This window comes from Saprolegnia parasitica (genome assembly GCF_000151545.1).
Source record: "Saprolegnia parasitica CBS 223.65 unplaced genomic scaffold supercont2.67, whole genome shotgun sequence".
Lineage (NCBI taxonomy): Eukaryota > Oomycota > Saprolegniomycetes > Saprolegniales > Saprolegniaceae > Saprolegnia > Saprolegnia parasitica.
In genome coordinates, this window is record NW_012156461.1 from 6,364 (window position 1) to 34,158 (window position 27,795).

Below are 27,795 nucleotides of genomic sequence, written 5' to 3' on the forward strand. Positions count from 1 at the left end.
CCTCAACTCGCAGTGCGTCTGGGGTGGTGACACCATCAACCTCTACGATAAGCAGTATTTGCACGTAACGCTGATTAAATTAACCCTATTGGAGGTTTCGCAGTAGATTCTACTGCCTTAACGCGCGAATGTTTGGGTGATGCACATAGGTTGAAGTCATATGGGTCGAAGTCGTTTACAGCGAGCCCACCGAGGTTGATGGTCGCGCTCACCGCACCAGACCTCGGCTGAACCTCCGACTGCATTCGTGACCCGCACCTTAAAGAGCTCGTGCACCGCAGCGGGCACGTCACGTGCCCGCTGCGGACGACCCACCAGCTCCACGGCCGACCACGTCCACGGACAAGCCGACAATGTGAAATCTCGAGGGAAAGTGAGCCTCGAGAATTCCCTTTGCCCAAAGTTGTGTATCCATTATTGTATCAGTCCATCGCCATGGCCTTTCCAGCACGCGCTTGGCCTCGCCGCGCCGCTAGTCGTCCTCACGCTGCATGGTTCATGGTGAATGACAAAAGGAGGATGTTGCATTTGAGCGTTTATCGCCTTCATAGCATTTTCTGTCTGGGCAACTTTCACGAGTAGGTTTGTAGATGTGCACTGGTCGGGTCGACACGGAGGACACTTTATTATCAATAGGTCCCAACTAGCCATGTACAAGTAGGTCGATTAGCTATCCATGCCCCTAGCCTATTCTCCGGAAGCTATGAACTCGTTTGCTGACTTCACACTGGCAATTAGCCTTTGCAGCGTAAAAGGCAGCTAGTCGTTTTTACCAATTGGATGGAGCTTATCTACTAATTGTCATTTCCAATTCATCGATCGAAGCAAGATGACTCTCTACAGCGCAACGTACCACCAAGACAAGGAGGCCCGTCGCGTCGCGGCTTTGGAAGCCCAGCTCCGCATCTCGCACCCGTTCCGCCGGCCTACCACCACCAAGTCGGTGGCCAAGGCAGCAGCCAAGCCAGCTGCGCGCTCTACCACTGCCACTGCGGTGCGCACTGTGCCTCGCGCTAGCAACACGCAGATCGCGCGTCCTGCATCGGATTTTGCGCGCGACCACAAGGCCGAGATCGAACGTCTGCAAGCCGAGCACCAAGCTGCTTTGGCTGCCATGACTGAGAAGCTGCATGCTGCCCACGACCACGTGCTGGAGCTTGCGCACCGCGTCCTTCGGCGCGACGACACGATCACGGCGCTTCGTGAAAAGCTCGAGCATCGCGTTGCACGCAAGGAGGCCCAGGTGCAGCACATCAAGATGCACTTTGTCAACGCCAACGCCACCATTGCCAAGAACAAGAGTACGATCACGCAGCTCAGTACGTGGGTCAAGAGCCTCGAGACCAAGATTCACGCAGCCATCGCCTCCAACGACACGCTATTACCGACTCTGCACCAGCCAACTCGAGCTTCTAACCTTGTGCATGTGCGAGCGATCCTCCATAGGTTAGTATGACTACAAGTGACAGGTTTTCAACACTAGATCAACGGATCGCAGCCAAAAGTGCGTGTGATGCAACGAACCTTTGCCATACATCCAGCCTTTCAGCACCAGATCCATCGCTCAAGATACCACTGCAAAAAAACCGAGTGCAGAGCTCCATTATTAAGATACGTAGGTAGTAGAGTAGTAAGAGGTCGTCGCCACATCCTTTTAAGTGGCTTACAACCCGCGGCCTTCAATGCTCATCTTGACGGCGCGCTTTCCGCCCTTGCTCGGGCGTGCAATGATCTGCATGCGCTTCAGGAGCTTGGCCTTCTTCGAGTCCGGGTCCATCTTGGTCGACGGAATGTTCTTGACGTCGACCTTGGGCTGCGGGCGCAGCGAAAAGTCAAAGCGCATCGCTTGCGGAATCCGCACGCGCGACGACGCGTCCGCGTCCTCGTTCGCGTCCGAGCGCTTGTTCATAAAGCCCTTGCTGCGCACCGACTCGGTACGTCCCGACGGTCTATCGACATTGAGTCGATACATACAAAAATATCAAGTTGATATACCGCTTCTCGGCTTGGTGATAGTAGCCGCCGTTGGCTTCGCGCTTCTCCGCTTCGTATTCACCGAGCTTCGAGTAGTCGAGCGTCTTGGAGAAGACGGAGCGGCTCCAGCGGTCGATCATGAGGCGGCAGAGCTCCTTGTTCTCGGGCGTCTACGGCTCTGTCCCGTGTCCGAATCCGATGACGCGGCGCTGTACCTCGTCCGGGTGCTTCCAGAGCGACATGACGACCTTCCCAAAGCCGCTGCGCTTCAAATGTTCCTTGTAGACTAGGTTCATAGGTCAGCATCAAGGTATCCACAAGTCGATGTACTGGGCATGCGCTGGCACATGTCGAGCATCTTGGAGCGCAGACTCAGGCTCGGGAGCGCGCCATTGTCGAGCGGTTGAATCCATTTTTTGATGATCTACCATTGGGCAATGAGACCGTGGGCGGAACCTCCGGATTCGTGTACGCCGAGCAAATCAAAGTCGAGCAGCATCGGTTGCAGCTGCACCTTGCGCATCATCGTGAGCGCGTTGTCGACAAACTTGAGCTATGAGAAATGTCACATAAATGACTAGAAATCGCTGGTCCAAAGTACCTTTTCGAGCGCCGGGCGGTGCTCGTCGATCGCTTGCACGTCGTCCGAGTACGCCTTGTCCATGCGGTAGAGCAGTTCCTATAAGGCGTGGGTTGCATCATGCGCGGGGCGAGAGAAGGAAGATGAAGATGATACTTGGGTGATGTTCTCCATGTCTTGCTGCGACAGCGACATCTTGGACTTTGCGCGGCCCGACTTAAGCCCCTTCATGGTCTCGTCAAAGAAATCGAGTTCGCGCTGCTGGCGCTCGGGCGCTTCGTCTTCGTCGTCGTCCATGTCCGGACGCTCGTCGTGGAACTCCTGCACATGCCATGGGTATAGAGGAGCGTTGCATTTACATGATCGCACCTGCTTGTCGTTGCCGTACTCGTCGAGCACGTCGTCGAGGTCGTCGTCGTTGTCGATGAAGGCGTCGTCGGCCTTGGAGCGCTTGACCTCGTCGCCCGAGTCGTACTCGTCGCCTATGATGGGATTGCAGATAGATCGCAAGGGATCTGTATACCTTCCGGCGCACGCGGCGCAGGCTCGTCGTCACGCGACTTGCGCTTGACCGCCTTCTTGGGCTTTTCCGCCGCCTTGGGCTTGGGCGCGGCCTTCTTGAGCTTCTTGGGCTTCTCATCCTCGGACTCCGAGTCCGAGCCAAAGAGACCAGACGCGTCCGCGTTTACCGACTTGGCAGCCGCTAGCACATGGCCGGCGTGAGGCCCATATCGTCCATGCAGGCTACGTACGCTTGAAGCCATCGTCGTCCGAGTCCGACTCGTCGCCGAACATGTCGGCGACGTTCTTCTTGCGCGTGTCTAGAGCCGCCCATGAGCCTGCGCCGTCAAGCTCCATGCCCGCCGTACCTTCGTCCGATGACATGCTTTACCGCTTCGAGCGTTGATGGTCGAAATGGAGGCTCTGAACCATCCGGATATACATGCACCCGTTTATCCGGATACTATCTTGGGGCGAGCCGCCGTTGGCGCGCCTGCAACGTCGTCAGATCTGCGACCCTGTCAAGGACGAGGACGAACGAGATGCGTGTCAATGAGGCTACAGCAGGCACTTGGTCTTCGCTCTTGACCATGCTCGTAGTAGGTAGTATGAGGAGCTGGAGATGCTGGCGGCAGCTGCCTGTTCCACGGGCGTAATAAGTGCAATCTGGTTGTTCTTCAGAATCGCAGTCGCAGTTGGTTCGCCGTCGATGCTGTTGCGGAGGGTCGTCGATAGTACTAGTTAGCAACCGACGATATTGTCTATTAGCTATTGCTATCTACGAGTCGATCGGTGGCGATCTGCTCGAGAAGCACGTGCAGACAGCAGCGCGGTGGTTGCTTCGACTTGGTCCAGGTTCAACCAATTTAGAAAGGCCGATTCGCGTGCTTCTTTTTTGATATTTTTCGCCGGTCTATACATTTCCTAAGGTCGAATAAAATCTTGGAATAAAAAGGTTAGTGCTGGCGGCATTAAAATACGAAGGGCAGAGTGTAGGTCGTCCGATTTGGTCGAAAAAGTTGGCTCGTGTATCTTGGCCCCAAGATCGATATTTTTTCTCGTTTGCACGCATCGTTTTTATCAATTTCCGACCGAGAAACTAGCGTTTGTATGCGGCAATTGGATTCGTGGAATTAAATTGTCTCGAAAATAAAAAGGTGTCTTGGGACTTCGAGAAGAAGGCCAGTCGCTGATTTCCCCCAGACCGCAGCATGAAGCTCCTCCTTGCGGCGCTCGCGGCCGTCGCCGCTGCCGACGTCTCGGATGTCAATGAATGGCCGTCCATCGAGGTACATGGAGGTGCTAGCCTAGGCCATGGCTCATGGCCCATCGGTAGAACGACCACACGAAGCTGCAGATCATTTTGCCCGAGTCGCTCCAGATCAAGGGCGGCTACGTCCACAAGGATGCGCTCTTTGGGTACCCGGGCTACTCGGTTGGGTCGCTCGAGACGCAGCTCATCTACCTCAACACGTCCGCCTGCGAAGACTTTCCCAAAGGCAACTGGGAGCCGCCATTTGCGCTCATGATTGACCGCGGCGACTGCGTCTTTGTCGAGAAGGTGCGCCGCGCCCAGCACGCTGGCGCCCGCGCTGTCGTCGTCGCCGATAACAAGTGTCTCTGCTCGGACATTGCGTGCATGCGGCAGACGGGCGACAACTTTTGCGAGACGGTGCTGCCGTTTATGGTACGCGCAGGCCTTTTTCGTGCTCTTCTCATGGCGCGGGGTGCTAGAACGACGACGAGTCGGGCGGCGACATTACGATTCCGTCGATGCTCATCCGCAAGAGCGACGCCGATGCGATCAAGAAGACTATTTCGCACTCGAACGGCGTGAGCAACGTCATGGTCAAGTTTGACTGGGGCATTCCGTCGCCCGACGGGCGCGTCGAGTGGACCATGTGGCACAGTTCGTGGGACGAGCAGAGCGCGGTAGGCGTCTCCTCCTCTGTACCGTCGATGGTCATGCGGCGCGTTAGATTACGCTCAAGACGACAGAAGACATTGTCCTCGCGCTTGGCGACCGCGCGTTCTTCACGCCCCGCTTTGTCGCGTACAACGGGTCCCGCGTCGGCTGCAACGTGGTCGACGGCCTCGACCCGTGCGGCAACATGTGCATCAACAAGGGTCGCTACTGCCTCATGGACCCGTCGCCGTTCCACGACCGCATGTCGGGTGCGTCGGGCGCCGACGTGGTCATTGAGAACCTGCGCCGCAAGTGCATTTGGAAGCTCGCGTCGACGGAAGATGCGGGCGTCGGCAAGAAGTGGTGGCGCTACGTCAACGACTTTGGCGACGAGTGCAACCAGAAGGAAGAGACGTTTATGAACAAGCAGTGCGCGGTCCGCATCATGAAGAAGCATGGGATCGACGCGCACGCCGTCGAGCAGTGCATGCAGCCCTACGGCCGCGAACTCGACGTGGTCAACGAGATGCTCGAGGCCGATCTCAAGGAGCAGACGGCGCTCCAGCTGCTGCGGCTGCCGGCGCTCTTTGTGGACGGTGTGCACGCGCGCGGCCGCATTGACACGAGCGGAATCCTTAACATGATTTGCGCGGGCTACGGCACGCACGACCCGCCGGCCATTTGCAGCTGCTCGGACCAGAACCCGCTCGCGCTCCTCGGCTGCGTCAAGCAAGGCGGCGCGCTGGACGCCAGCAGCATCATCCAGAACGGCGTGAGCTTTACGACGCTGATGGTCATTTTGACGTTTGCCGGCATTGGCGTCGCGAGCGCGGGCTACGTGTATTGGAAGCGCAGCCAGCGCCAGATGCGCGAACAGGTGCGCAGCATCCTCGCCGAGTACATGCCGCTCGACGACCAGTCGGACGAGCTCGACGGCCACATGCACCCGGCCGCGGTCGCCGCCGCCAAGAGCCCGCGCGGCTACATGCCCACGAACGGCTTCCTCATGGACGACGACCAGCTGTAAGGCAGATTCATTCGTGCGTCTTAACTACTCCTACTTGTACGCCCGGTGCGTTTTCCTGTCGAACGTCAACTGCTGGGCTTGGTCGAGTGCCACCGCCACGGGCGCGCGCAGCACGCTGTGGCTGCGCTCGGGCGCCCGTTGCCGACGCAGCTTCGTCACCACGAGCTCGTTGGTGTGCGGTCGCTTGCGGTCTACACAGTATCAAGGTATCAGGACGAACCGCCGAAGCGATCGTCGTAGTATAATACGTTTTTCGACGTCAACAACGGGGTCTCGATGGGCGTCTCGGCTGGAAGCGGCCCGCCTTGGAGCACTTGCCACACTTGCGTCGCATGATGTGCGTGTTCGTCACTTGGGGGCGCCAGGTGGAGCTTCTCGAGCAGGTTCTGGAAGGGGCCAGGGACCGCGACCGGGGCGCAGCGCATGGCGTCTCGGAAGGGACGTGAGAAGTTTTGACGCAGCGCGCGCCGCAGCGCCTGCTTGCGCTGCAGCACGAGCTCAAAGTTGGCGTCAAACTCGTTCGAGTGAGCGTGCTTGGCGTACGTTGCTTCGTGGCGCGCAATGTACTCCTGGAGCTGCCCGAGGCGGTGCGACCAGACGAGAAAGACGAACCGGAGGAACTCGGCGTGCTGGATCTGGCGGTCGCACGACGTGTCGAGCGCTCCCATCATGAGAAACACCTGCACGCTTCGTGTCAGAGGCGACCGTATTTGTATGTGCGTACTTGGTGCTTGGTGAGGTCGTCCCGGCCCTCGACGTGCGTGAGGAACTTGACGAGCGTCCCAAACTCGGCCGGCGATACCGCGCCCGAGTTGTCCCGGTCAAAGGCCTACGCAAGCGTTCGGGTTGTGGATCGATGGCGTATACTTGAGTACCTGCCACGCCTGCAACAAGGTCAGTCCGAGGTCGTCGAGGCGCTCCACCATGCGAGTGAGCGCTTCGTTGACGACGCGCATGTCGTTCGAGAGGCCGCTGCCCGGCGTCGGGTCGCCGAACGCAGCGACAAAGTCCGGGAGCGTGAGCTCGCCGAGCTTGCGCCGGTCGAGCCGTCGAAAGAGTTCATCTACAAACTCGCACATTGGAGGCATGCAGAAGACAGAGGGAGGTACCAAATTGATGCCACGAGAGATCAATGCGGAGAAGCGAGCGCAGCCCGCCTTGGAACTTGAGGCGCGAGAGCTTGGCGTCGGCTGGCGCGCTGTCCTTGAGCCAGCGAGCGCCGTTGTTTTCAAGCCGCGTGAACTCGCGAAACGCGACACTCATGACGTCGGCTGCGTCATGCGGTGCGTCCCCTAAGCGCGCATCGGGGGCGTCCCCAAAGTCACTCGCAGCATCGTCGTCGCGCTGCCGCTGGTCGTTCTCGGCGCGCACACAGTCGCGGCCAAGCCGCCACATCGACTACGCGCCGACATCAGTGTATCAAGATATCAAGTGAAGGACGCACCTGTTTGAGAATCTCGACGGCTTCGTCGGTGGTTGTGATCAGAGGCACTCGCAAGAGCGGTGGTGTCGAGCGATGCACGCCGACTTGCGCCAGGACGTCGTCCATCGCGCCTTCGAACGCCGACTTGTCTTGGGACAAGACCTTGCTGAGGCGCTGGACGACCGAGACGGGCGCTTCGGGCGCCGGGGCGCCCGTGTACTCGAAGTTCCAATGCCGGCGGTCGGCCGCAGCGATCGCAGTCGCGGCCTTGCTCTTGCGGTTCGCGTCCTTGACCTTGACGTCGAGCTTGGAGCGCTGGATGCTGTGGACACCGAGCTCGTGGAGCGTTGCGTCTTCGAGGCGCGCGGCGTCCGTCTTGGGCACTCGCGACGTGTGTCGGTGCTTCGACGACGCCCGGAGTACTGGTGGTTCCGAGCCATACTTGTCTTGGAGGTCGGCAATCTAGCCGAAGCCATCGATGACCTATCTGTACAGACAACGCAACGACGTACCTTGGCCACCAATTTGCGCAGGTGCAACGGCTGCTGCACGCTCAGTTGATGCACTAAATCGTCTTGGCTCAAGGTCAAGAGCAGCGGACCATCCACGGACGCGTCTCGAAAGCTCGTGATGTATTGCGGTAGCTCTATCGAATGCTCGAGCCATTGCGCCACGTCGCCGACCTTCCACGTGGCGATCTCTCGTTCGTTGACTCGGACGACCGGTGCTGACGCCACTTTGGCGACATTGGCCTTGGCGACATAGGCCTTGGCCGCCGGTGCACTTGGAAACGCCGCTGAGGACGACGCTTTGGGTACTGGAATCATGGGCGGAGGTCCTTTCCTCTTGTTGTCATGCCTTGTCGGCGCATCGTCGTCACTGTCCGCATCTGACATGCCCTTGGTGTTGATTGGAAGCGGCGCAATGGGCTCGAACGTCGCCCATGGAGTCGGTACAGCGGGGGGAACGGATACCGAAGCCGACTGGCCATCCTTGCCAGCTGGCTCATCAGCTGGCTCATCTTCAGCGGATGGCGCCACCACCACGTCCTCGTCGCTCTCGTCGTCTTGGTCGTCTAGTGTTGCGGCCGCCACGTCGGGCTTGGCGAGCACTGCATCCGCGAGGCAATGCACCGTCTGCATGCAGTCGAGGTACTCTTCCCACGAGATCTCGCCGTCTTTGTTGGCGTCCATCGCCGCAAAAAGCTTGTCGAGGCCGCCGATCGCCTCGGCCGCGTGCCCCAAAACGTGCATGCACTGGTCGCTTGCCAGCGCGTGCGCTCGAAAGATGTCGATCGCGATCGGCTTGGTGGCGTCACCGCCGAGGAGAAGGAAGGCCTTCTTGAGCGCCGCCGTTCCTTCCGCTAGCTCGACGGCCTGGAGCATCGTGTTGTCGTCGGCGACGTCCGCGACGGTTGGGAAAAAGCCGATGGCGAGGTGCAGACTCGGCGTGTCTACGGACCCGAGTGAGAGAGGCGACGTGCGGAGGACGAACAAACCTCGGGGGCGACCGGTCACGCAACTGAGGGGCACGACGTCGTCCGGAAACAACGTGCCGGGCGCCAAAATGTACTTGAGCAGCGACACTTGGGCGTACGCGACTTTGACAGCGCTCTCGTCGCCGCTCGCAGCGTACAGCACGCACTGCGCCTGCGGCGGCAACGCCTCGGTGAGGTTACTATACGCGAGCTCCCGCGGCGCGAGCGTCGTCTTCCACGTCAAGTTGGTCGACGTATGTGCCTTGACGAGTGGGCTCTTGGTCCAAGGGCTGTTGCGCAGAATGCGGCACTCGGCGTAGTACGACGTGCCCGGCACCAGCGGCACGTCGTCGACCGCAACGCAGCTCACGCGCAGCAGCCCTTGCACGGGCTTGGCGTAGACGAGGCTGAGGTCGACCACATCAGTTGCACTCAGGGCATACGTGTCGCGAAATTCACGCAGTGGAGTCGCCAGGACGGTGCGGAGGTAGTCGGCGCTCAGGGTCATGGCGCCGACGCTTGTGCTTAGACGCAGCGACGTGGCAGGGTGCGGCAGGCTGCGCTTGAGCGCCTCCGTGTGGGTCGGCACTCGCACGACACCCACGTCGGCCAAAGACACTTGTGTCGCGGGACTTGCTTCGATTGCGTCGGTGGCGACTGTGACGGTCACCGACTCTATCGGCGGGGCCCGCGAAAAGAGGTACAGAATGCCGGCGCTGTTGGTCGCACGGCCAGCTTCGCCGGACGTTTCGCCGGCCGACATAAGGGACGCCGACGGTGCGTCCCCATAGACCACCGACGGCAACTTGCCACGCTTGAGACGCAGCTGTATGTCGCCGTTGCCGTCACCGACGTCGTCACGAACATCAACGCCGTCTGAAGCGCCTGTGAGCTTGAGAATCACATCCCGCAGCTTGCCGTCGTGAAGCACATCTTTCGGAACGACCCAGTGGCACTCGCCAATGACTCCAGCCCCATGCTTTTTCGCATCGGCGTTGCGCACGGAAATGGTTAGCGTGGGGAGGTTGCTCGCGTCCGACCATGATGTCAGTGGCACCTCGAACGTCTCGTTCCAGGTTGGATCCCGCCCGCCGTCGACGTGGGGCTTGGTCTACACAGGCCCGTTGTTTATCTGTAAGTGCTTGAGAGCGTCGATGGCACCTGCACAACGTGGTCCAGAAGCGTAAGCTCCACGAACGGGTCTTGGGCGTCGACGCCATCATGCGCCAATCGTAAATGCCGGCCTTCCACGACCTCGATCGAGAGGAAACTCAGGTCAGGTGGCGGCGGCTGGGTGCTCTGCGTGCGAAGAAACTGCACCTCGACCTTGAGCTACGACATGGGTGTTGGACGCAGCACTGTCTGCGATAGCGCGCACCTGCGCCGTGAGCTGGTGCTGGAGGTACAAGGGGTACCACGCACTGCAGAGGTGGCCTTTTGCCAGCACAAACGGAAACAGTGGCATCTCGAGCTCGCCGAATGACGTGGCAGCGTTGGCGACGCGGAAGCGCAGCGTCGGCAAGCCAGCCTCTGGTAACGTTTGGCAGTCAAAGAGCATCGACGCGTCCCAGACACTGCGCGCATAGTCGTCGGACGGCGACACGTACGCCGCCGTGCTCCTGGCTTGCACGTGGTTGCCCGTGCGCAGCTCCACGTGCACGCTCGGCGCGTCGACGGCAGCCGAGCGGAACGCCGCTTCCAGAATCTTGACATGCACTTGTCCTACACATTTCAATAATGAACCCTCCACGCGCTGCAGCCTCGTACCCGACACCATCTCGGGCACGGGCTCGGCAAACGGCGTCGACGTCGAATCCGAGGACGGAATAAACTGCAGAGCGACTTGGACGGACGGCCCCTCGTTGGCTTCGTTGGACGAGGACCGTAGGCGGTGCCACGCCTGGTGCACCTCGCGCGGATGAATCACAAATGGGGCGAGATCCAGCGTCGTTCGCGCCAGAATCGGCAAGCTTGCACTGGCCACGTGCGCGCTCTACTCAACTCTGGATGCTTTCTCGGTACGCATCGCGCAAACGTACGACGTCGACAATATGCAGCTCCAAGCGAACGCTCTCGCTGCAATTGGCGGTCCAGCGCAGCGCACACGACGTAGCGTCCTCGAACACGGGGTGCAGAATGTTCTTCTTTTCGGCGCGCGTGACGTGGCAGAACCCTGGCGACGCATCGACGAGCGCGCGCAGTGCCGGCGTCTACCAAGGATACGTCGACACGCTGTCGCAAGAATTGCATGTTCATACCATGCCGGGCGTGCAGGGAAGGTGGCGCGCGCGGAGGAGGCGCAGGTGCAGCGTGCCAGAGCCCCCGACGCAGTTGGTGTACTGCGTCGGCGGCTCGCGTTGCAGCCGCGCGTCGTCGTCCGGTATGAAGCGGTACTCGAGGCGCACGGTGCCAGCGTCCGCGCCACGACCAACGATCGGAAACCAGCCTTCGCTCCAGCGTGACGCGTCGTCGTCGACACTGCGAGCCGCCAAGAGAGCGGCAAGGCTGACGCTCGAGCTGCCAATGAGGGCGTCGGGGACGTGGTCTTCTTCGCCTGAGTCGAGCACGTCGATCGAGAGGAGCGTCGTGTGCACATCGTCCACCAGCAGCGGAAACACGGGCGAGTTCCACACCGGGTGGCGGCCGCTGTTCAAACACACGGCGCTCTGGGCAAACGCCGGCGTCGTCGATGCATACGTCCGCGGCAGCGTGCGCAGCTGGATGTACGGGTCTTGTTCGCCCAGCGCATCGACTTCTTCCTACGACCCGATGAGTGCATCGCGGGCACGGGGTAGGGTACGAGGTTGCGGCCTGCGATGGCGCGCACAGAGAGCACGCCGCGCTGCGGCAACAGCATGCTTCGATCGTCGTCGTCGTCGGGCATCGCAAAGTACTCGATGGCTTTGGCTTTTGGCGGCATGGTCATCACGAATGCAGGCACTCAACTTTACGGCAGTACAGACATGGTATGTAGACCAACTGGACGCGCGCGTAGCCAACGCACGAGGGTGTTGCGCCGAGCGTGGACAAGGGCAGTCGCTTGGTCAGCACCATGTGCGGGTGGAAGAGGAGGCTTTGGATGGCAACGTCGTCGCTCGACACGGCCTCCTTCCCGAACGCTACGAGCCATTTGCCGCAGGACGAAGACGATCGAGCTGCGACGTACCCGAGCTGCCGTTGATGAGCTCGAGGCGCAGAAGCGGGCACGTGCCAAGCGACGAGGTGTGTTGCGTATACTTGTCGGGTACCACGAGCTCGAGGACGTCGCCGTAGGCCACTTTGGGCGCCGCTTTCGTACCGACATGGAACAGCGACACGACGCTGGCTCCATTGGCGTACAGCAATGTGCAGCGCAAGGCGAGCTTCTTCTCCAGAAGATCAGCCGCGGTGGGCTCGAGCGCCTCCAACTTGAGGAGCAAGCGACCGGTTTCGCTTCGGCGGGTGGCCGTCGGCGCGAACGTCGGAAGCGCTTCGTCGGGAAAGAACGCGAGCTCCAGCAGTGCCTAAGGCATCCGAATGGGCTTGCGGCCATGCGGTCCATGCGACTTTTGTACCTGGGGCTTGGATCGCGCGTCCTTGTCCTTGGTCTTGAGCACGATATCGTGAAGCTCGCGACACGCCTTGCGCGGCATTTGACTGTACGTAGCAATCGGGACCTTGAGAAACCCAATCATGATGGACCTGGTTTGTCCATGAGGCAAGCGACAGCGCCAGGCAGAACGTACCGAACGAAAAAGTCGAGACGGAGGTAGTCGGACGCTGCGGTGTGAGTAAAGAGGGTCAACTGGCGGTCCCACACGAGCTCGCCGGTGCTGCTCTCGTCGGGCTGCGACTCGACGCGGACAATCTCATCGATCGCGGACGCGACACAGACATCGCAAGCAATCGGCTCGTGCGGCGGGTGGTGGAGACCCGTGGCGTGCAACAAATGCACTTCAAAGCGTCCCGGTCGCCCGGCGCTCGACGACACGCCATCGATCGACATGGTCGTCGTCCGGAGACGGCGGGCGTGCGCGTGCACTGCCTTGCGTGTCTCATCGGGCGCCGTGAGCGACTCGAAGATACCCACAATGCAGAGGCCGCCGACCGACGCACCGCCTCTCAGGAGGTCGACTTTGGTCGCAAAGGGCTCGGCGTCAACGGTCGCCGGCAAGAAGGCCGCCAGCGGGAGGTCGGCGGTCCCCAGTACATGCATGACGCTGTCTTCGCCCGGCTACAAGAACGTCAGGCGATAGCACGCAACTGCATTCGTACGGGCTTGATTTCGTTGAGAGAAAAGGTCACGGTGGGTGGCACGTGCAGCGTTGCGGGGTCGTCCGACGGAATGAACTCGAGTTTGAGGTACTCGTGCCACGAAGGGTTGGGTGCGACGACTTCCAGCGGCCGCGTCTTGGCACTGGAAGTCACCCGCTTGTCTTTGGTGTACCGCGGCTTGATGCTCACGCGGACCTAGTCGTAAGTGGTGGATGGTCGAGTCGCACATTGCTTCACGCGACTCACTTCGGGGTCGAGGTCCGTGATCGAAGCACCGCCGTCCAGAACGACGGCGTCGGCCTGGAGGACCACCATATGGAGATACCCGGGGCCGAAGTCGACAGCCGATGCGACGGCAGCGATCGTCTCTGGTGGCAGCGTGCTCGGCTCGACCGTCAGGGCCATCGAGAGAACGCACATGGTCGACGCATCTACGCGCACTCAATCTTAATGCGTGCTGTGTCTTGTACCGTGCTGGAGCTCGAGTGTAAACTCGTTGTGTTCATGTTGCTCAAGCAGCGAGAGCACCGGGAGCGGCACCGAGCAGAGCAGCTTGCTACTTTGATTGAAGAGCGACAGCGTCGGCGCAAACTCGCTCGCTTTGGCGACGTGCGACGAGAGGTACTGCAGCTCGAGCACGCTGTTGAGCACGAGCAACGCGCCATGGGCCGTCGGATCCACCGTGTCGGTTTGAACAGAGGTACTGGCGCCGGTCGTCGCCGGGGCGGTTAACGCGAGGCGAAGTTTCTATACAAAAGCCTGAGACGAGACGTCTCCTTCTTCCTTCAGACCTCGTGCTGCTTTCTGCTACTACGAGGTAGTGTCGCACCGAGCAAGAAGACGCGCAGTCGCCCGGGCGTCGCGGCAAAGTCGGCACCTACAGTATCGCTTCAGCTCGCGCGATCGAGCGTAGGTAGCGTGCGCACTGGTGCCGCGCGGCGGCTCGGCAGGGGCGACCGCTACGCTGAGCATCGCGCGGCCAGACCGAGTGCTGTTTTGGCTCAGGAGCACGACGTGCTTGGTCGTGTGGAGCCCCAACACATCGAGCAAGTTGACGTGCCCGAGAGCGATCGGCTTGTCGTGGAGGATTGCCGCGCGGTCCCGCAGAAAAAAGAGCACCATGGGACACTTGTCCTTCGTGACGCCTTCGTGGAGGTAGAGACTATACGGCACGCACAGCGCCGTATCAAGCCATGCGACAGCCTCGGCGCCGGCGACCGGGTCCGTCGACTGCGTCACAAATCCGTCGGTGGCCAGCACGTGTCGGCGAATGCTCACGTCGAGCACCAGCTCCATGCTGGGCGAGACAAGGTCGCCGGTCACGCTGAGCGCGAGGTTGGCAAAGCCAATGCATCCGACCGACGGACCCGTCCCTACGTGATATTATCATCATGACGCGCCACCACAAGACGAGCGTGTGTACAGTTGATGCGGTTGGCGTCGTCGGGCGTGTAGAGTAGCGAGAGTGTAATCGTACCGATCGCCTTGTCGGTCGGCTGCAGCGATTTGTCGAGGTTCAACGGCAGCGTCACGACACACGGAAGCTCGGGCGTCACGGTGGCCAGCACATCGGCGAGCGACAAGCGCGCGCCCGCGAGGTAGCTGTCGTGGAACACCAAGTTCTTGTCGTAAATGAGCACGTCCATCCACGGCACGAGACTCGAATCCATGTACTCAAAGAGGTGCAGCGCGTTGTGCCACTTGGGCTTGTCGTGGCCGTCCTTGGCCTGCGGAAGCTCGGCCGACGCAGCGCCGAGCTTCAAGAGCACGTACGGGTCGGCGAGGCGGTCGAGACTCAGCATTTTACGCGGCGGGATCGGAATACCGTCGGCGCTATGGGCAATCACTTGCAGCGATCCTTTGTAGACGCGGCTTTCGACGCTGGACCGGCGCGGCAATGATGTCTCGGCGGGTGTCTCGGCGGGTGTCGGTTCCGGCATCAAGGCCGGTGCGTTCGCAGGCGATAGTGCCGGGTCCACGTCAGGTCGTGGCGCTAGAGTCGCGGTCGGTGTCGGCGCTGGAGTCGCGGCCGGTGTCGGTGCTGGGGTCTGGACGGCGGCGACGAGGAAGAAGGACAAGAGGATTTCGCCGCGGGTGGTTTTGGCTTTGGTTTTAAACGCGGGGCTGTCGTACTCGAGGGTGTAGACGAGGTCGGGGAGCGCTTGCGCGGCCAAGAGCGTCTCCAAGTCGAGTGTGAAGGCCGTGCCGCCAATGTAATGGTCGAGCACGAGGTCCTTGTCCTTGACGTGCAGCGCGACGGCGATGCTTTTGGCGCTTGTCGGAATCTCAAATTCCTGCACCGCGTCCTCGCCCCACGTAAACTCGGCGGTTTTGACGTCGTCGACGACAGGGTACACGCGCGTGTCGCTGCCGACGACCAGCGTGATGTACGGGTCCGGGTACTGGTCCACCAAGCGCTCGAGACGCGACTTGGGCGCGAGGTTGCGACCGCCGACGGCCTGGATGCGCACGAGGTGATGCCTTGGCGCTGTAGTTTCTGCTGCGGGCGCCATCGACGCCTTCCTGGCAGGTGATGACGGTGGTGCACCCGCAGCTGCCGCGGGTACCGCCACCGCCGGCGTCGTGGTCTTGGCACTGGGTTGCATCGACAGAGGCGTCAGCGCGTTGATCTTGGCCGCGGCCTTTTTCAAACTGCCTTTCTGACTCTGTGCTTTGGACGGCTGAAGAGGCGCCAAGCCCTCTGCGGACAATGTTGTTTTGGCTTCTCTCAACGGAGGGGCCGTCGCGTTGGGGGTATCGGAGGCAGCAAGACCGGGGGCAACTGCGATCGCGGCGTCAGTTGCCACGGAGGCAGCAGCGTTTGGGGCGGCTGGTTTGACGTCGGCCACGATTGGCGTCGCTTCGGGAGCTGCTGGCGTCGGGTTGGCGACAACGGGCTTCGGTTCAGGCGGTGCTAGCCCTGCCTGTGGCACTGATTCCTTTGCGTCGGGTATGGCTGCTGAAGCTGCGGCTTTGGTTGCAGCAGGCGCTGGCGTCGTGTCGATGCACTCGAACGTGAGTGTGATTTGTCCCGAGAACTTCTTGGTCTTGAGCTTCTCGTCGGCAAAATCGAGGTCAATGTTGCGCGAGGTCTTGGCGCCCGGCGCTGCGAGCGCGTCGCGGATCGGCGCCAAAGGGACTCTGGCGGCGCCAATGTGGTGGTCCGAGATGAGATCCTTGTCTTTGACGTGGATCTCCATCTCGGTGGCCGTCGCTGGCCACGGAAGATCGCGGACGGCGTCATCGCCCCATCGAAACTCGGCCGCGTCCACGTCGTCGACGACCGGAAACACGGTGCTCTTGCCGTCGATGCGCACGATCAAGTACGGGTCGGGCTTGGCGTCGACCATCGCGGCCATGCCCGTCTTCTTGGCGAGCTTGCGCCCGCCGTCGGCGCGGATCCGCAGCAGCATGCGTGCTCGAATCGGCGGAAGACCAAGATTTGCTGCCCGTTACGTTGGCCAGTTAGTTACACACCATGGACGGTACGATGGCCACGGACGAGACGCGCGCATGGCGGCGCCGGCCCCGCCCTGCCCAGGCGAGCGCGATCCATGCCCAGTACAGTGCGTACCGCATTGGCATGCGCGAGGCGCGAGGAAGTGTGTTGCGCTACCTCCACGAGACCGCGCCCGACGGACGCACGTTTGAAGGCGCGCTGTCGCCGGCCGGTCGCTGCGGCGTCGTCGCGTCCTCGGACGGGCGGTCCACGATCGCGCTGGATTGCGATGGCCGTTGCAGTCTTGGCGTCGTGACGTGCGCGGACGTCGTGTACGAAGGCGAGGTCGATGGCGACGGCACGCCGATGGGGTACGGCGTCGGGTCGTTTGCCAATGGCCATCTCTTTGCGGGGCACTGGGTGACGGGGCGTCCGGAAGGCCTCGGCCAACTCACGACGGCGCTCGACCCGGACGCGAGTAGCACGGCGGGCTACGGCTGGTATCTCGAGCAGCGCGCGATGCAGTTGGTGCGGGCGCCAGACGCCCCGACGCCGCCGCCGGACCTTGGCGTGCGCCGCCCCGTCGAGCAGCCATTGCTTGGGCTCTACATCGTCGGGCGCGTCCTCGAGACGAACCGGTTGCGTCGATGCCAGCACGCGCTCGGCCTTTGGGCGACGCGCGTGTGTCACTACAGCGTCATGACGGCGATCGCTGCACGCGGCTTGGCGTACGAGAGCTGGCGACAAGCGCACGCTGCCAAGGAGGCAAGCGCAAGGACTGTGTGCACGGCCTCCGCGCCAAAGGCCCCGCCGACCCGGCTCTGCATGCGCGGCTGGACGCCGTCCTTGGCCGCCAGCGCCTCGCGCGCGACCGTGATGCGATCCGGCACAAACGAACGGCCAAGGCGCGCCAGGTCCAGACGACGACGACGACGTGCCTCGGCATTGAGCGGAATGCAACCGCGCTCATGCAAGTCGAGCTCGACGACCTCGAGGCCGAGCTCCGCGACGCGCGCGCTGCACAAGCCCGCTGCACTCTCATCCAGAATGAGATGATGAAGCTGCGCCACACAATCGAAGATCGCAAGGTGACGCTGCATGCGCTGCGTCGCCACCATCGTATCCAGGTACGACTGCGACCTCACGCGCCTCCACGTATCGTTGTGGATAGCCGCCACCGCCGCGACGTCCATCCAGCACGACAACGCTGCCGGACGAGCCTCCGCTTCCGTTGGACGAGATCGCGTTTCTGTGTGGAGTGCCCGGCTGCGCCTGCGGTGTGCCCAAAGACGTGTTTCGGCGCGTCGGCGCAGCGCTCTCGGGGCGAGACTGCTAACCAAATACAGAAAAAAAGCAGAAAAACAAAAGCACTTCATCGAGTTCAAGTGCCAGCGCCGGTGGCGCCGTCTTACGCCGTCGCCGTTTCCTCCTCCGTCGGCTCGTCGACGCGGAAGAGCTTGGCGGACCGCGTCTGTTCGAGGTCGACCTTGTGGCCAAAGAGGTCGCGGATGTTGTTGAGGCGGTACTTGATCATCGTCGGGCGCTCGAGCGAGAGGCCCCACGCAATGACGCGGACGTTCTCGGGGAGGCCCATCGGCCGCAGCATCTCGGGGCGGAAGACGCCCGAGTTGCCGATTTCCGTCCAGCGCTTCAGATCCGGGTGGTACGCAAAGATCTCCATGCTCGGCTCCGTGTACGGGTTGTACGCGGGCTTGAAGCGCATCTGCGTGATGCCAATCTTCTTGAAGAAGCTGCTGATGACGCCAATGAGGTCGCCGAGCGAGAGGTCGTAGTCGGCGACGACGCCCTCGACCTGGTGGAACTCGGCCAAGTGCGTCGCGTCCATGCTCTCGTTACGGAAGACGCGGTCGATCGAAAAGTACTTTTGCGGCTTGAAGCCACCCGGTTGCTACATCCCAATATATCAATCTATCAATCTATCAAACAGCAAGACGACGGAACGTACGTTGGCGAGCTTGTAGAGCATCTGCGCCGAAATCGCGGTCGTGTGCGTGCGCAGAAGGTTCTTGAACGATTCTTCACGCGTGAACGCACCGCGGCCATGGCTATCGCAAAGCTTGAGCGATCGCATCCAGACGCGAAGTCGACAAACATGTACCCGATCGAGCCGTGGCCGCCGTTCTCGTGCATGTCCCGGACGCGCTCGTAGTAGTCTTCGGGCACCGAGTTTGCGCTCGCGGGCGTCGTGAGGAAGAACGTGTCGTGGGCGTCGCGCGCCGGGTGCGACTGCGGCTGGAAGAGCGAGTCAAAGTTCCAGAAACTGCTTTCGACGAAGCGGCTCGTCGGCATCTCTTGGAAGCTACATGACACAATAAGTGCTGATACCATGTAGGGGCAATACACGTACCCCATGTCCATGAGGACGCGGCGGAACTCGGCGCGGACCTTCATGAGCGGGTGCAAGTGGCCACCGCCGACAGGCATGCCCATCGTGTTAAAGTTGTACGGCTTAAACGTCTCCGTCTTCCACGCCTCGCTACCGGTGTTGTATGAGACGACACGCAAACAAAGTGCATCGCACATACCTGTCGAGCATGTCCTTGTTGAGCCCGGCCGCCTGGCGCTTGCGCTCGAGGGCAAAGTTGGGGCCCTTGCCGACGCTCCACGACTTGCGGACCCTACGGTGCGTGCATGAGCATATGCCAAGACGACTCAAAAGTCGTACTGGAGGGTGAGGAGCTTGCGGCGCTTGAGGTTGTCCGCGTCCGCCTTGGCGACGCGCGCGACGTCACCATTGACGGCCTCGACGTTCTTCAAGAGCGCCACAACGTCGTCCGTGACGCTTTCGACCTACGCCGCATCCATGAGCCTTGTGTCTGGCAGGTACATATGCGTACATTGCGGTAGATCATGCCCGTGGCCTTGTCCATGCGGATCCACTTGTTCTTCATGCAGGCGCCCTGGCCGACCTTGAAGGTGGCCGCGCCAACAATGGCTTCGAGGTCGGCCTTGCTAATACCATCGGCAGCAATGGCGCTGAAGACCTGGAACTCGGGCGACCCGTTCTGCATGATGCCAAGCGCCTCCTCGCTCAGCACGTAGAACGAAGTCGAGACTTCCGACGCCGTCACAAAGGCGTCGACGAGCAGACTCTTAACGACGCCGACGACAAGGGCGTGGTCGAGGCCATGCGACAGCGCGTACGGGTAGGTATCCGCGACAGTCGTGTGCGCATGCAGGTACGCGAGCAGTTGCTTCTCCGCGGCGAGCTTCTCGTGGTCCATCGTTGCCGTAATTCGCCAATGGATTGACCAAACAAGTGGCTGCCACAATCTCGAGACGACTTGGCTTTTGTATGCCTCCATGGAAATTTCTTGTGAAGCCCTTTGTGGCACACGATTGGTTAAAAACATGCAAAAGCGCCAATCAGCGCGCAGGACATGGCGACAGCAGCCAATCACCGTCGAGAAAGCTGGAAGTGTCAAGATGCACAGCGCCCTCCTGCGCTGGCACGACATCGCCGTGCATGGCCCAAGACAGGGACGGGGTGCGATGGCTCTCCCGGCCTTGGAGGCAATTGCCAAGGCTAGACAGGATGTATGGGGGCCAAAGATTGCGAGCACGGGATTGGTCTAAATAAAGACAAATGACCAATCAAAGCGCAGGTCTGGCAGTTTCATCGAAATCTTTGACCAGAGCGCAGCGACCGACCGATGCTGCCATCCGACGACGATGACTTCCTTAAGGAGACCATTGACCCGAAGCTCGATATGAACTCGGTCGAGTTCAATGCGACCGCCTTCTTGGCGGCCAAGCACGCGGTATGCGCTGCGTCCTGACGTCCACGCGACGACTGTGCGTAGGATACGAAGTACGCGGGTCTCGTCGCCGAGCTCGAGACGCTCAAACGGTCGACTTCCGACAAGACAGAACAGCTCAAAGCTCTCGTGGCATCCCATTTTGACCAATACCTCTCCTGCCACGAAGCAATTCGCGAGGTAGAATACCCCTAGCCTGCTGCGCCTCGACACAGCCTTGCAGGTTTCCGATGAGATTCGAGCGCACGAGTCCGACAGCGAGCGCCTCACAACTGCATTTCGAAGCCTCAAATCGACCGCAGACAAGACGCTCTCGTTGATGCTGCAGCGCTGCGAAGAGCAGCGCAAGACGCGCCACGCGCTTGCCGTCCTCGCGCGGTATCGGTCGTTCTTTGAGATCCCTTCTCGCATGCGTGCGAGTTTGGCCAAGAAAGACTACGTCAAGGCACGACCTCCCTGACGCTCTGTCATTCTCACGCGAGTCATGCTGGTAATAGCTCGTCGAAGACTTCGTCCATTTAAAGGGACATGCTGGAAAAGCCAGCATGGCTCTTCTCAAGCCCGTACTGGACGCTGCGACCAAGACCGCGATGACTGCCAACGACGAGCTTCTCCACGTCCTTGGCGATCCAGACGCGGTCTACTGTGACCAAGTACGCTCTGAACCTTCATTCTCTCTGGCGCGGTCAGTCAATTGCGCCTTAGAAACAAGCCATTTCCGTCGTCGACGCCCTCGGCATCACGCCCAAGCCCAGTCTCCTCTGCGTCAAGACCCAGCTCGCAGACATGGAACGCATCCTCACCAGTCTCAGCGGCCCCGTGGTGCCAATCGACGCGAAAGCGCGCGGCGTCAAGCCCAAGGAGACGCGATCGGCGCCCGCCGCCGTTGTCGCCCGCTCGAGCGCCGAGATCATCGCCGACTGCGGGCGCCTCGTGCGACGTTTTGAGCGAGGGCTCTGGCCCGTCCTCTGCGACACGATGGCCCTCTCGACGCTGAGCGCAACCGAGCAAGAGGCCCTGCACACGTCGGCCGCCGACGTCCTTGCGACGTGCGTCCGCCACTTGCGCGAGCAGACGCTCTACACGACGCAGGTCTCGGCCGAGATGATTGGGTCGCTGCACACCATCTTCTTGGCCCTCGACAGTCTGCGGCCGTGCCCTGACTCGGTCCTCACCGCCAAACTCGATGTGCTCAAGGTCACGTTCTGCGGCCAAGTCCGCTTAGATGTCGTCCTTGCTTTCTTTGCTGCAGCGACACACACCGCCGAGGCGCGCTGGAGCACATCTGTTGAGACACACGGTGCGGCGTGGGCGGCCGCAGCAGCGTCGCTGCAGGACACGATGCACTCTGCAGACCGTGCCGACGTATTGGAGGCTGCCGCAGCGGTTTTCGACAGCACGGTACGAATACGAGCTCGTAGGGACGACCTGACAGCGATTCTTGTGTCGTGGTAGCTCTCCGAGTGGTGGCGTACGCTGCAGCCCGTGCTGACGCAAGCGATCGAGACCAACCTGTCGCCTACGGACGCCGCGCACGATGCGTTCTGCATGGTGCTGCTGCAGAGCGTCGTCGCGCACGGGCAGACGCTACTCGCGCTCTTTGGTACCCTCTTGAGCGCGGATGTCTTGGTGGATGACGCGCCATCGTCGCTGGCGAGTCTCGTGGTCGTCGCCAACTGCCTCGCGGTGCCGCGTCGCGCCGGCTTTGTTGGCTTTTTGAACGCGATGATGGAGAGCAAGGTCGACGTCCGCAGCCTCTCGCTATCGAGTACGATCCTCGAGTGTGGCAAGCGCTTCCACGAGAGCCGGGTGGCGCTGCTTAGTGCGACCCTCGACGACGAAGAGAGCTTCTATGTGCCCGAGAGCAGCACCGAGGTGCGCCCGTACGTCTTCTCGGTGCTCTACCACCTCGTGACGTGGCGCAGTCACGTCGCGTACTGCATCCCTTTGGAGACCGAGAGCCATGTGGAAAGTCTCCTTTCTCAGTGCGCCGACCAGCTCCAGCACTTTCTCGCGGGCCGCGCCGAGGACGCCAACAGCTGCGCGTCCAGCGACGAGGCCCAATGGCAGCGCACGCACCTCCATGTCGAAGCCAGCTTCTTCAAGAAGACGCTCGCCGCTTTCGTGTCTAAAAATGCGACGGCGTGGGACACACTGATCAAGCGCCTCTCTGCGCACACGTCGAGCAATGAGGTCGCGGACCTCTTGAGCCAAGTCGAGCTTCAGACGCAAATGTACCGGCTGAGCTTGATGAAGTAAAGTATCAATTTGATACAAATCATATTGCACTTAGATCCAGCCCCTACACCCTGCATGAAGAAACCAGAAAAAAGATAAAATGATAGTTCGCCGTACCACGAGGACTCGGGGCGTGCCGCCGCATCGTCGGTCTCCTGCACAAAAATGGACTCGCTGAGGCACTGGAGCGTCTCGAGGCCCGAGAGCGTCTCCCAGTGCTGAAGCAGTGTCGTCTGCTTGGCCGTGGCCACAAAGAGGCGGCCGACTTCGACCTTGAGCTGCGGAATGACCTTGGCAAGCGGCGGCCGCTGGATCGCGCTCATCTCTGTGATGGGCCCCGCCTCGTGCGGGTACAGCGCCGCGAGAATATCGGTGGTGAGGAGCTCAAAGAGGCAGTCGATGGACGCGCGCAATGCATCCTTGAAGAAAGGACTCTCGAGGATGTCCCAGAGCTCGTTCAAGAGCGGGAGCACGCCCGCCGGGTGAGCCTCCAACGGCACATCGTCCGGGTCTACCATGCACCGTCACGAGACTGCCATAGGACACAGATATCGCATACAGATGAGGAACGAGTGCCAGAGCGCATGGTCGCTGGCCGAGCATGGAAGGCACGTGGCATGCAGCTCCCGCAGCAAGTGGTCGAGGTCCGCCTTCTCGACCTGGGCCTTCTCCTTGACGCGCCACCTGCGAGATAATATGGTGGTGAGAGGCATCGAAGGTTGTCATCTCGCCGTACGTCTGGAGCGTCGGGTACTCGCTAAGACGCGACTCGATCTCGGCCGTGAGCTTGGGCAGCCCCGTCTCGAAAAAGTACTCGAGGGTCGACGAGAGAAACTGCTGCTGCACATGAACGTCGATGGACTCGCTGCTCGTTTCGCCCTACGTAGCATGAGAGGATGCAATCGCCAACTCCATCGTCGTCGTACCTCGGTCTTGTGCTTGTGAAAGGTCTCGCGGCCGAGGATGAGCAGTTCGCAGTGCACGAGCAGGTGCAGCTGGCAAAAGGCGTGGAGACCGGCAAAGAGTCGGCCAAACCCTAGCACTGGCGTGTGTATCGAGTCGTGAAGCAAGGTATTGTACCGAGAAGCTTGGCATCTTCCCACATCGAGTCGCGCATCTCGCGCTCCGACTTGTCGAGCACCTTGAGGTTGGCGACGATACCTTCGAGGTCCAGAAGCTTGTAGAGACGCGTCTTTAGCGATGGCACGAAGCGCAGAAAGGCCGCCTTGATCTCTTCTTGGGACCGGCCAAGGTGCATCTGCAGGCGCTGGCGGGCCACAAGCTCTCGCTGCGAGTCGAGCATCATGGTCTCAGCCTCGCGGATCACGCGCTTGACGCCGTAGTAGGCCCCCGCGCCGCAGGCGACGACGACGCCCGTGCTGACGAGCAGCGTCTTGTGGTTGCCGGCCCAGCGACAGAGCGACTTCTTGGCGCAAGTGAGCTGGTCCCACATCTTGCGGAGTGTTGACGTGCACAAACGGATAGCAAATCGGCTCACACTATTTATCACATCAATGTTTTTAGTATAATCGAACTTTGCTGAATGCGAGCCAAGGTGCGATCCAATAACACCATTTACGGTCAACGGTTCCTTTCTCGGTGGGAAATCATCATGGCACATATGCAGCAGAGTAGATCGAGCCAAACCAACAGCTTTGTGTTGAAGCTACAGCAAACCTAGGGCCCGTAACGCGTCTTTGCGTTGCGCTAACGTCCAGCGAGCAATGGAGGCCAGGTTCAAAGTTAGATGATACAGTACCATATTGCCGTTGCCGTCAACGACGCCGTCCGCAAATGTACGATCGCACCAACTGCGCCACCGGGATCTTAACTCGTACATCCCATCCAACAAAGCCCGCGTGTCGGCTAGCTTCCTGGGCTAGAAACTGGTCGTGTTGTGGCGGGCGACACAACACTATTTGGCACCTATTACCGCAACAGACTATTTGAAGTGTATCGCACCTAGTGCATTATCTTATTCTTTGTATGTTGTATGCAAAGTGCGTGTTTCCAGTCACTTTGGGCGAGTGGTTGCGGAATACTCCAACAAGCGGTTCGCACTTGACGATGGTCTTAGCTCACCAAGACGCGTGGCGGAAGCACCCGTTCCTCTCCAACTGCACCAAGAAGCCGCTTCCGGGCCTTGGCATCGCCGTCGGTATCTTCAGCGTCTACCTCGCCATCGGCGCGGTCACGGGCAGCGGCAACAGCCACGCTGGCCACCACTCGTCGGTCACGTACGTCAAGGAAGAGATTGGCGAGCGCCCTAAGCTCGAAGAGTAAGCCACTTGGTCGACGCCGCCTTCGCGAGGGATTCTTGTAAGATGTAACACGATGGCCTCTCGACGCGCCGCTGCGTACTCGAAAGGTAGCCAGCCATGTTATTCGGTTGATGATGCAATGGCTAAATATCAAAGTCGTCGTCGTTGGCCTGCTTGACGCGCTGCAGCTCGAGCACGGACACGCGTGTCATGACCTGCGTAATGAGCAGCATCGTCTCGGCCTTGAGCTCTTCTTGCTCGAGCAACTGCTGCTGTAGCGCCATGTTGGCGATGTGAAGGTTGTCGACTTGCTTTGTCAGCTGCTGCACTGTCGCTTTCAGCGTGAGGATCTCGGCGTCCGTCGACATCTCGGCTACGATCGGCGATGTCACCGGGCTGGGTTTGGGCGACGTGAGCTCGGTCAGGACGCGGAGCAGCGTGCGCTTGGGCGTCACGGTGGGCGACTCGAGCATCGTGAACGAGTGCTTCCGGCTCGTGAGCGCCCCGTAGCATGCGATGCAGACGCGCTGCGGCGACTGAAAGCCTTTGGTTGGGACCTTCTTGTCGGCGCTGTGGTTGCGGCAAATGGACTTGCCGCAATTGCGGCAGTGGTGCCGGTGCTTGAACATGCTAAAGGCGGCGTGGCACACGGAGCACGCAGTATGGAGGTGCCACTCGGGCGGCTCCTCGTCGAGCATCGGGAGCACTGCAGCGCAGTTGTTGCCGCGAAACAAAACGTCGTCATCGTCGTCGCTAGAAACGGACGCGTCATCGAGGATTTCGCACACGTCGGCATTGTTGTTGGCACAACCGCCCATGATGGGCACGGACGTGACGCGGCGCACGGTCGGGCGCGTCGCGGACCGAAGGCTTGTCGTCGTGTAGTCGAACGAAAGGTGTCGCAAAAGGCCCTTGGCTTTGGGCGGCGTCCGTAAAACGTTGGAGCCCCGACTGCTCGAGACTGTCGACCGCGCGTCTTCCGGCTCAGCACTGACTTGTGCTGCGCGGCGCAGCACTTGGAGGCACGCCTCGTCGGCGCCGACGTGTTCGGCGAGCGCCAAAGGCGTCGCACCCGTCGGCGTTTCGACCCCAATGCTCTCCGGGTGCGAGGAGAGAAGGGCTTGGAGCCACGTTGGCGATGCGTGCGCGCGAATGGCAATGTGCAGCGGAAGCAGCCCGGCGCTGTTGACGGTCGAGGCGCCGTCCGGAAAGGCCATGAGAAGCGTCTCGAGGAGCTCGAGGGGTACGCTTGCCTCGGTGGACGCCCAGTGGATGGGTAGCATGCCGTAGCCGTCGCAGGCTTGGGCAGACGCCGGTGCTTTCGCCACCAAGCGGCGGAGGCCGTCCCAGTCAGACGCCTCGGCGAGGCGGATCGCGTCGTGCATGGCAAGTCCAAATCTGGGTTGCTAAGATTGCGATCGCCAAATGAACGCATCTGATTGGCTACGGCCCCAATGTGGAGATCTTGGTAGCGACTTGAAGGCAGTTCGGCCCAGCGATGCCAAGATGGCGGGTCCCACCGAACCGACAGAGTCAACCGCCGTCGACATGAACGAACGCAAGATACGCGATGCATAGTAACGCGCGCGACCGTGCGGATCGTACGCGCGCGGCGCCTTGGGCGTCCACGTCGTGCGCCTGTAATTTCGCACCTTGCAGGGTCGCTGCACGAAGAGAGATATAGGTCCCTTGCGTCTTCGTCGCCAGCATCGCGTTGGTACTTGGGCATTGCCATAGTCAACGAGTAAGAATGTCTGAGAAATGGTGCTCTGGCATGTCCGCCTTTCGATTTCTTCGCTGTCGATGCACAACCATGGTCGCAGCGCGTAAAAGAGGACTACTGTTGTTAGTATGTAATTTATACAACATACACAAAAGTTGCTACATGGTGGAGCACACTGCCTGCCACGTCGTACTGCGTCGCGCCAAGCTAGTCGGCCGGCGGCTTGCACAGTGGCGCGCGCTGGCCTTTTTGCAGCACTTCCATCGCCAGAGGGTCCAAGAGCACGCGATCGGCCCAATCGAGCGGCGTGTCGCCGTTGTACGTCGCTTCGTGGAGACTTGCAGGATACGCGTCAATGAGTCGCTGGAGCCGGCGCGGCGACGCGTGCTGACGCACCGCCATGTGCAGCGGCAACAAGCCCGACCGCGTCTTGGCCCGCACGGCCTGCGGGTTGGCGCGCAAAATCGAGTCAAAGACCTCGATGGGCGCGCGACTGGCGCCGTGGAGCAGCAGTCGCCCACGGTCGTCGCGCTCGCGGGCAATCTCTGGGCCGTGCAGCGCAAGGCGCTTTTGGACGTCGCCCCAGTCCCACTCGCGGACCGGGTCGTCGGCTAGAACAATCGGCAGTGCGCTGGCGCTATCCGCCCGACACAGGAGGTCACCGCGCCGCCGCCGCAGGCACGGGCTCTGCGGCGTCACTTTGAGGAGATCGCTGATCATGGCTTTGCCCCACACGAGCGCCGACTGCGCGCTATGAAGCCCCTCGCCGCGCTTGAGCGTGCGCGTATCGAGGCGAATCTTGGTCTCCCAGAGCTCAAAGGCCGAGTGCCCCGACGGCGCGACCGTCGTAATGCCCTGGGGGTACGCGGCGATGTAGCGCTGCACGCGCGCCATGGACGCGCCCGCCATGATGGCCAAGTGCAGCGGAAGGTACCCGGCCGTCGAGAGCACCTTGGCGCTGTCCGGGTACAGATCCAGGAGCACATCGAGCATACCGACAGGGATATTCTTCTCGGTCGCGGCCCAATGTAGCGCCAACATGCCGTACTCGTCGCGGACCTCGAGGTGCTCGGGCAGCGCCTTCTCGAGCGCTCGGCGCAGCGCGGCCCAGTCGCAGAGCTTGGTGTACCGAATGATGTGGAGGCTGCTGGTCGTCATCCTTGGCAGCAAATTTTACACTACCGTATCATTACTGACCTTGGAGAAGACGAAA

General features: G+C 61.0%; 10 protein-coding genes across 10 annotated transcripts; 4 read left to right on the top strand and 6 right to left on the bottom strand.

Moving 5' to 3' along the window:
* Positions 1-1,584: 1,584 nt before the first annotated feature.
* SPRG_11599 (hypothetical protein) lies at positions 1,585-3,495 on the bottom strand. Its single transcript, XM_012350549.1, has 11 exons — positions 3,424-3,495; positions 3,307-3,375; positions 3,078-3,257; positions 2,924-3,036; positions 2,711-2,875; positions 2,576-2,653; positions 2,447-2,527; positions 2,305-2,398; positions 2,190-2,260; positions 1,996-2,144; positions 1,585-1,949 (listed from the first exon to the last, which is right to left on the bottom strand). Exons 1-11 carry the CDS (start codon positions 3,437-3,439, stop codon positions 1,664-1,666), a joined length of 1,302 nt encoding a protein of 433 aa, XP_012205939.1. The 5' UTR covers positions 3,440-3,495; the 3' UTR covers positions 1,585-1,663.
* Positions 3,496-4,240: 745 nt separating this feature from the next.
* SPRG_11600 (hypothetical protein) lies at positions 4,241-6,034 on the top strand. The gene is made up of 4 exons (XM_012350550.1): positions 4,241-4,344; positions 4,392-4,742; positions 4,790-4,987; positions 5,035-6,034. Exons 1-4 carry the CDS (start codon positions 4,267-4,269, stop codon positions 5,986-5,988), a joined length of 1,581 nt encoding a protein of 526 aa, XP_012205940.1. The 5' UTR covers positions 4,241-4,266; the 3' UTR covers positions 5,989-6,034.
* Positions 6,019-16,555, bottom strand: SPRG_11601 (hypothetical protein; the record flags this gene model as incomplete). Its single annotated transcript, XM_012350551.1, has 24 exons — positions 6,019-6,179; positions 6,209-6,668; positions 6,713-6,817; positions 6,864-7,051; positions 7,098-7,386; positions 7,433-7,873; positions 7,924-8,864; positions 8,910-9,999; positions 10,050-10,220; positions 10,267-10,610; positions 10,656-10,881; positions 10,928-11,098; positions 11,147-11,647; positions 11,689-11,795; positions 11,852-12,007; positions 12,055-12,391; positions 12,443-12,569; positions 12,614-13,101; positions 13,143-13,337; positions 13,389-13,573; positions 13,613-13,889; positions 13,934-14,019; positions 14,069-14,515; positions 14,566-16,555. The coding sequence occupies 24 exons, from the start codon at positions 16,553-16,555 to the stop codon at positions 6,019-6,021; spliced, it is 9,483 nt and encodes a 3,160-aa protein (XP_012205941.1).
* Positions 16,556-16,620: 65 nt separating this feature from the next.
* On the top strand, positions 16,621-17,917 carry SPRG_11602 (hypothetical protein; the record flags this gene model as incomplete). The annotated part of the gene is made up of 3 exons (XM_012350552.1): positions 16,621-17,262; positions 17,319-17,708; positions 17,753-17,917. The coding sequence occupies 3 exons, from the start codon at positions 16,621-16,623 to the stop codon at positions 17,915-17,917; spliced, it is 1,197 nt and encodes a 398-aa protein (XP_012205942.1).
* Positions 17,918-17,989: 72 nt separating this feature from the next.
* Positions 17,990-19,879, bottom strand: SPRG_11603 (hypothetical protein; the record flags this gene model as incomplete). The annotated part of the gene is made up of 7 exons (XM_012350553.1): positions 19,440-19,879; positions 19,268-19,392; positions 19,128-19,220; positions 18,950-19,078; positions 18,701-18,901; positions 18,548-18,647; positions 17,990-18,490 (listed from the first exon to the last, which is right to left on the bottom strand). Exons 1-7 carry the CDS (start codon positions 19,824-19,826, stop codon positions 17,990-17,992), a joined length of 1,536 nt encoding a protein of 511 aa, XP_012205943.1. The 5' UTR covers positions 19,827-19,879.
* Positions 19,880-20,255: 376 nt separating this feature from the next.
* On the top strand, positions 20,256-22,619 carry SPRG_21039 (hypothetical protein; the record flags this gene model as incomplete). The annotated part of the gene is made up of 6 exons (XM_012350615.1): positions 20,256-20,363; positions 20,406-20,540; positions 20,584-20,805; positions 20,858-21,013; positions 21,066-21,761; positions 21,816-22,619. 6 exons carry the CDS (start codon positions 20,256-20,258, stop codon positions 22,617-22,619), a joined length of 2,121 nt encoding a protein of 706 aa, XP_012206005.1.
* On the bottom strand, positions 22,603-24,051 carry SPRG_11606 (hypothetical protein; the record flags this gene model as incomplete). Its single annotated transcript, XM_012350554.1, has 6 exons — positions 22,603-22,662; positions 22,716-23,109; positions 23,158-23,282; positions 23,335-23,477; positions 23,525-23,634; positions 23,679-24,051. The coding sequence occupies 6 exons, from the start codon at positions 24,049-24,051 to the stop codon at positions 22,650-22,652; spliced, it is 1,158 nt and encodes a 385-aa protein (XP_012205944.1). The 3' UTR covers positions 22,603-22,649.
* Positions 24,052-24,665: 614 nt separating this feature from the next.
* Positions 24,666-24,970, top strand: SPRG_11607 (hypothetical protein; the record flags this gene model as incomplete). The annotated part of the gene is made up of 2 exons (XM_012350555.1): positions 24,666-24,877; positions 24,967-24,970. The coding sequence occupies 2 exons, from the start codon at positions 24,666-24,668 to the stop codon at positions 24,968-24,970; spliced, it is 216 nt and encodes a 71-aa protein (XP_012205945.1).
* Positions 24,939-26,274, bottom strand: SPRG_11608 (hypothetical protein). Its single transcript, XM_012350556.1, has one exon. It carries the CDS (start codon positions 26,242-26,244, stop codon positions 25,003-25,005), a length of 1,242 nt encoding a protein of 413 aa, XP_012205946.1. The 5' UTR covers positions 26,245-26,274; the 3' UTR covers positions 24,939-25,002.
* A 515-nt stretch (positions 26,275-26,789) lies between these two features.
* On the bottom strand, positions 26,790-27,748 carry SPRG_11609 (hypothetical protein; the record flags this gene model as incomplete). Its single annotated transcript, XM_012350557.1, has 2 exons — positions 27,245-27,748; positions 26,790-27,193 (listed from the first exon to the last, which is right to left on the bottom strand). Exons 1-2 carry the CDS (start codon positions 27,738-27,740, stop codon positions 26,790-26,792), a joined length of 900 nt encoding a protein of 299 aa, XP_012205947.1. The 5' UTR covers positions 27,741-27,748.
* Positions 27,749-27,795: the final 47 nt, after the last annotated feature.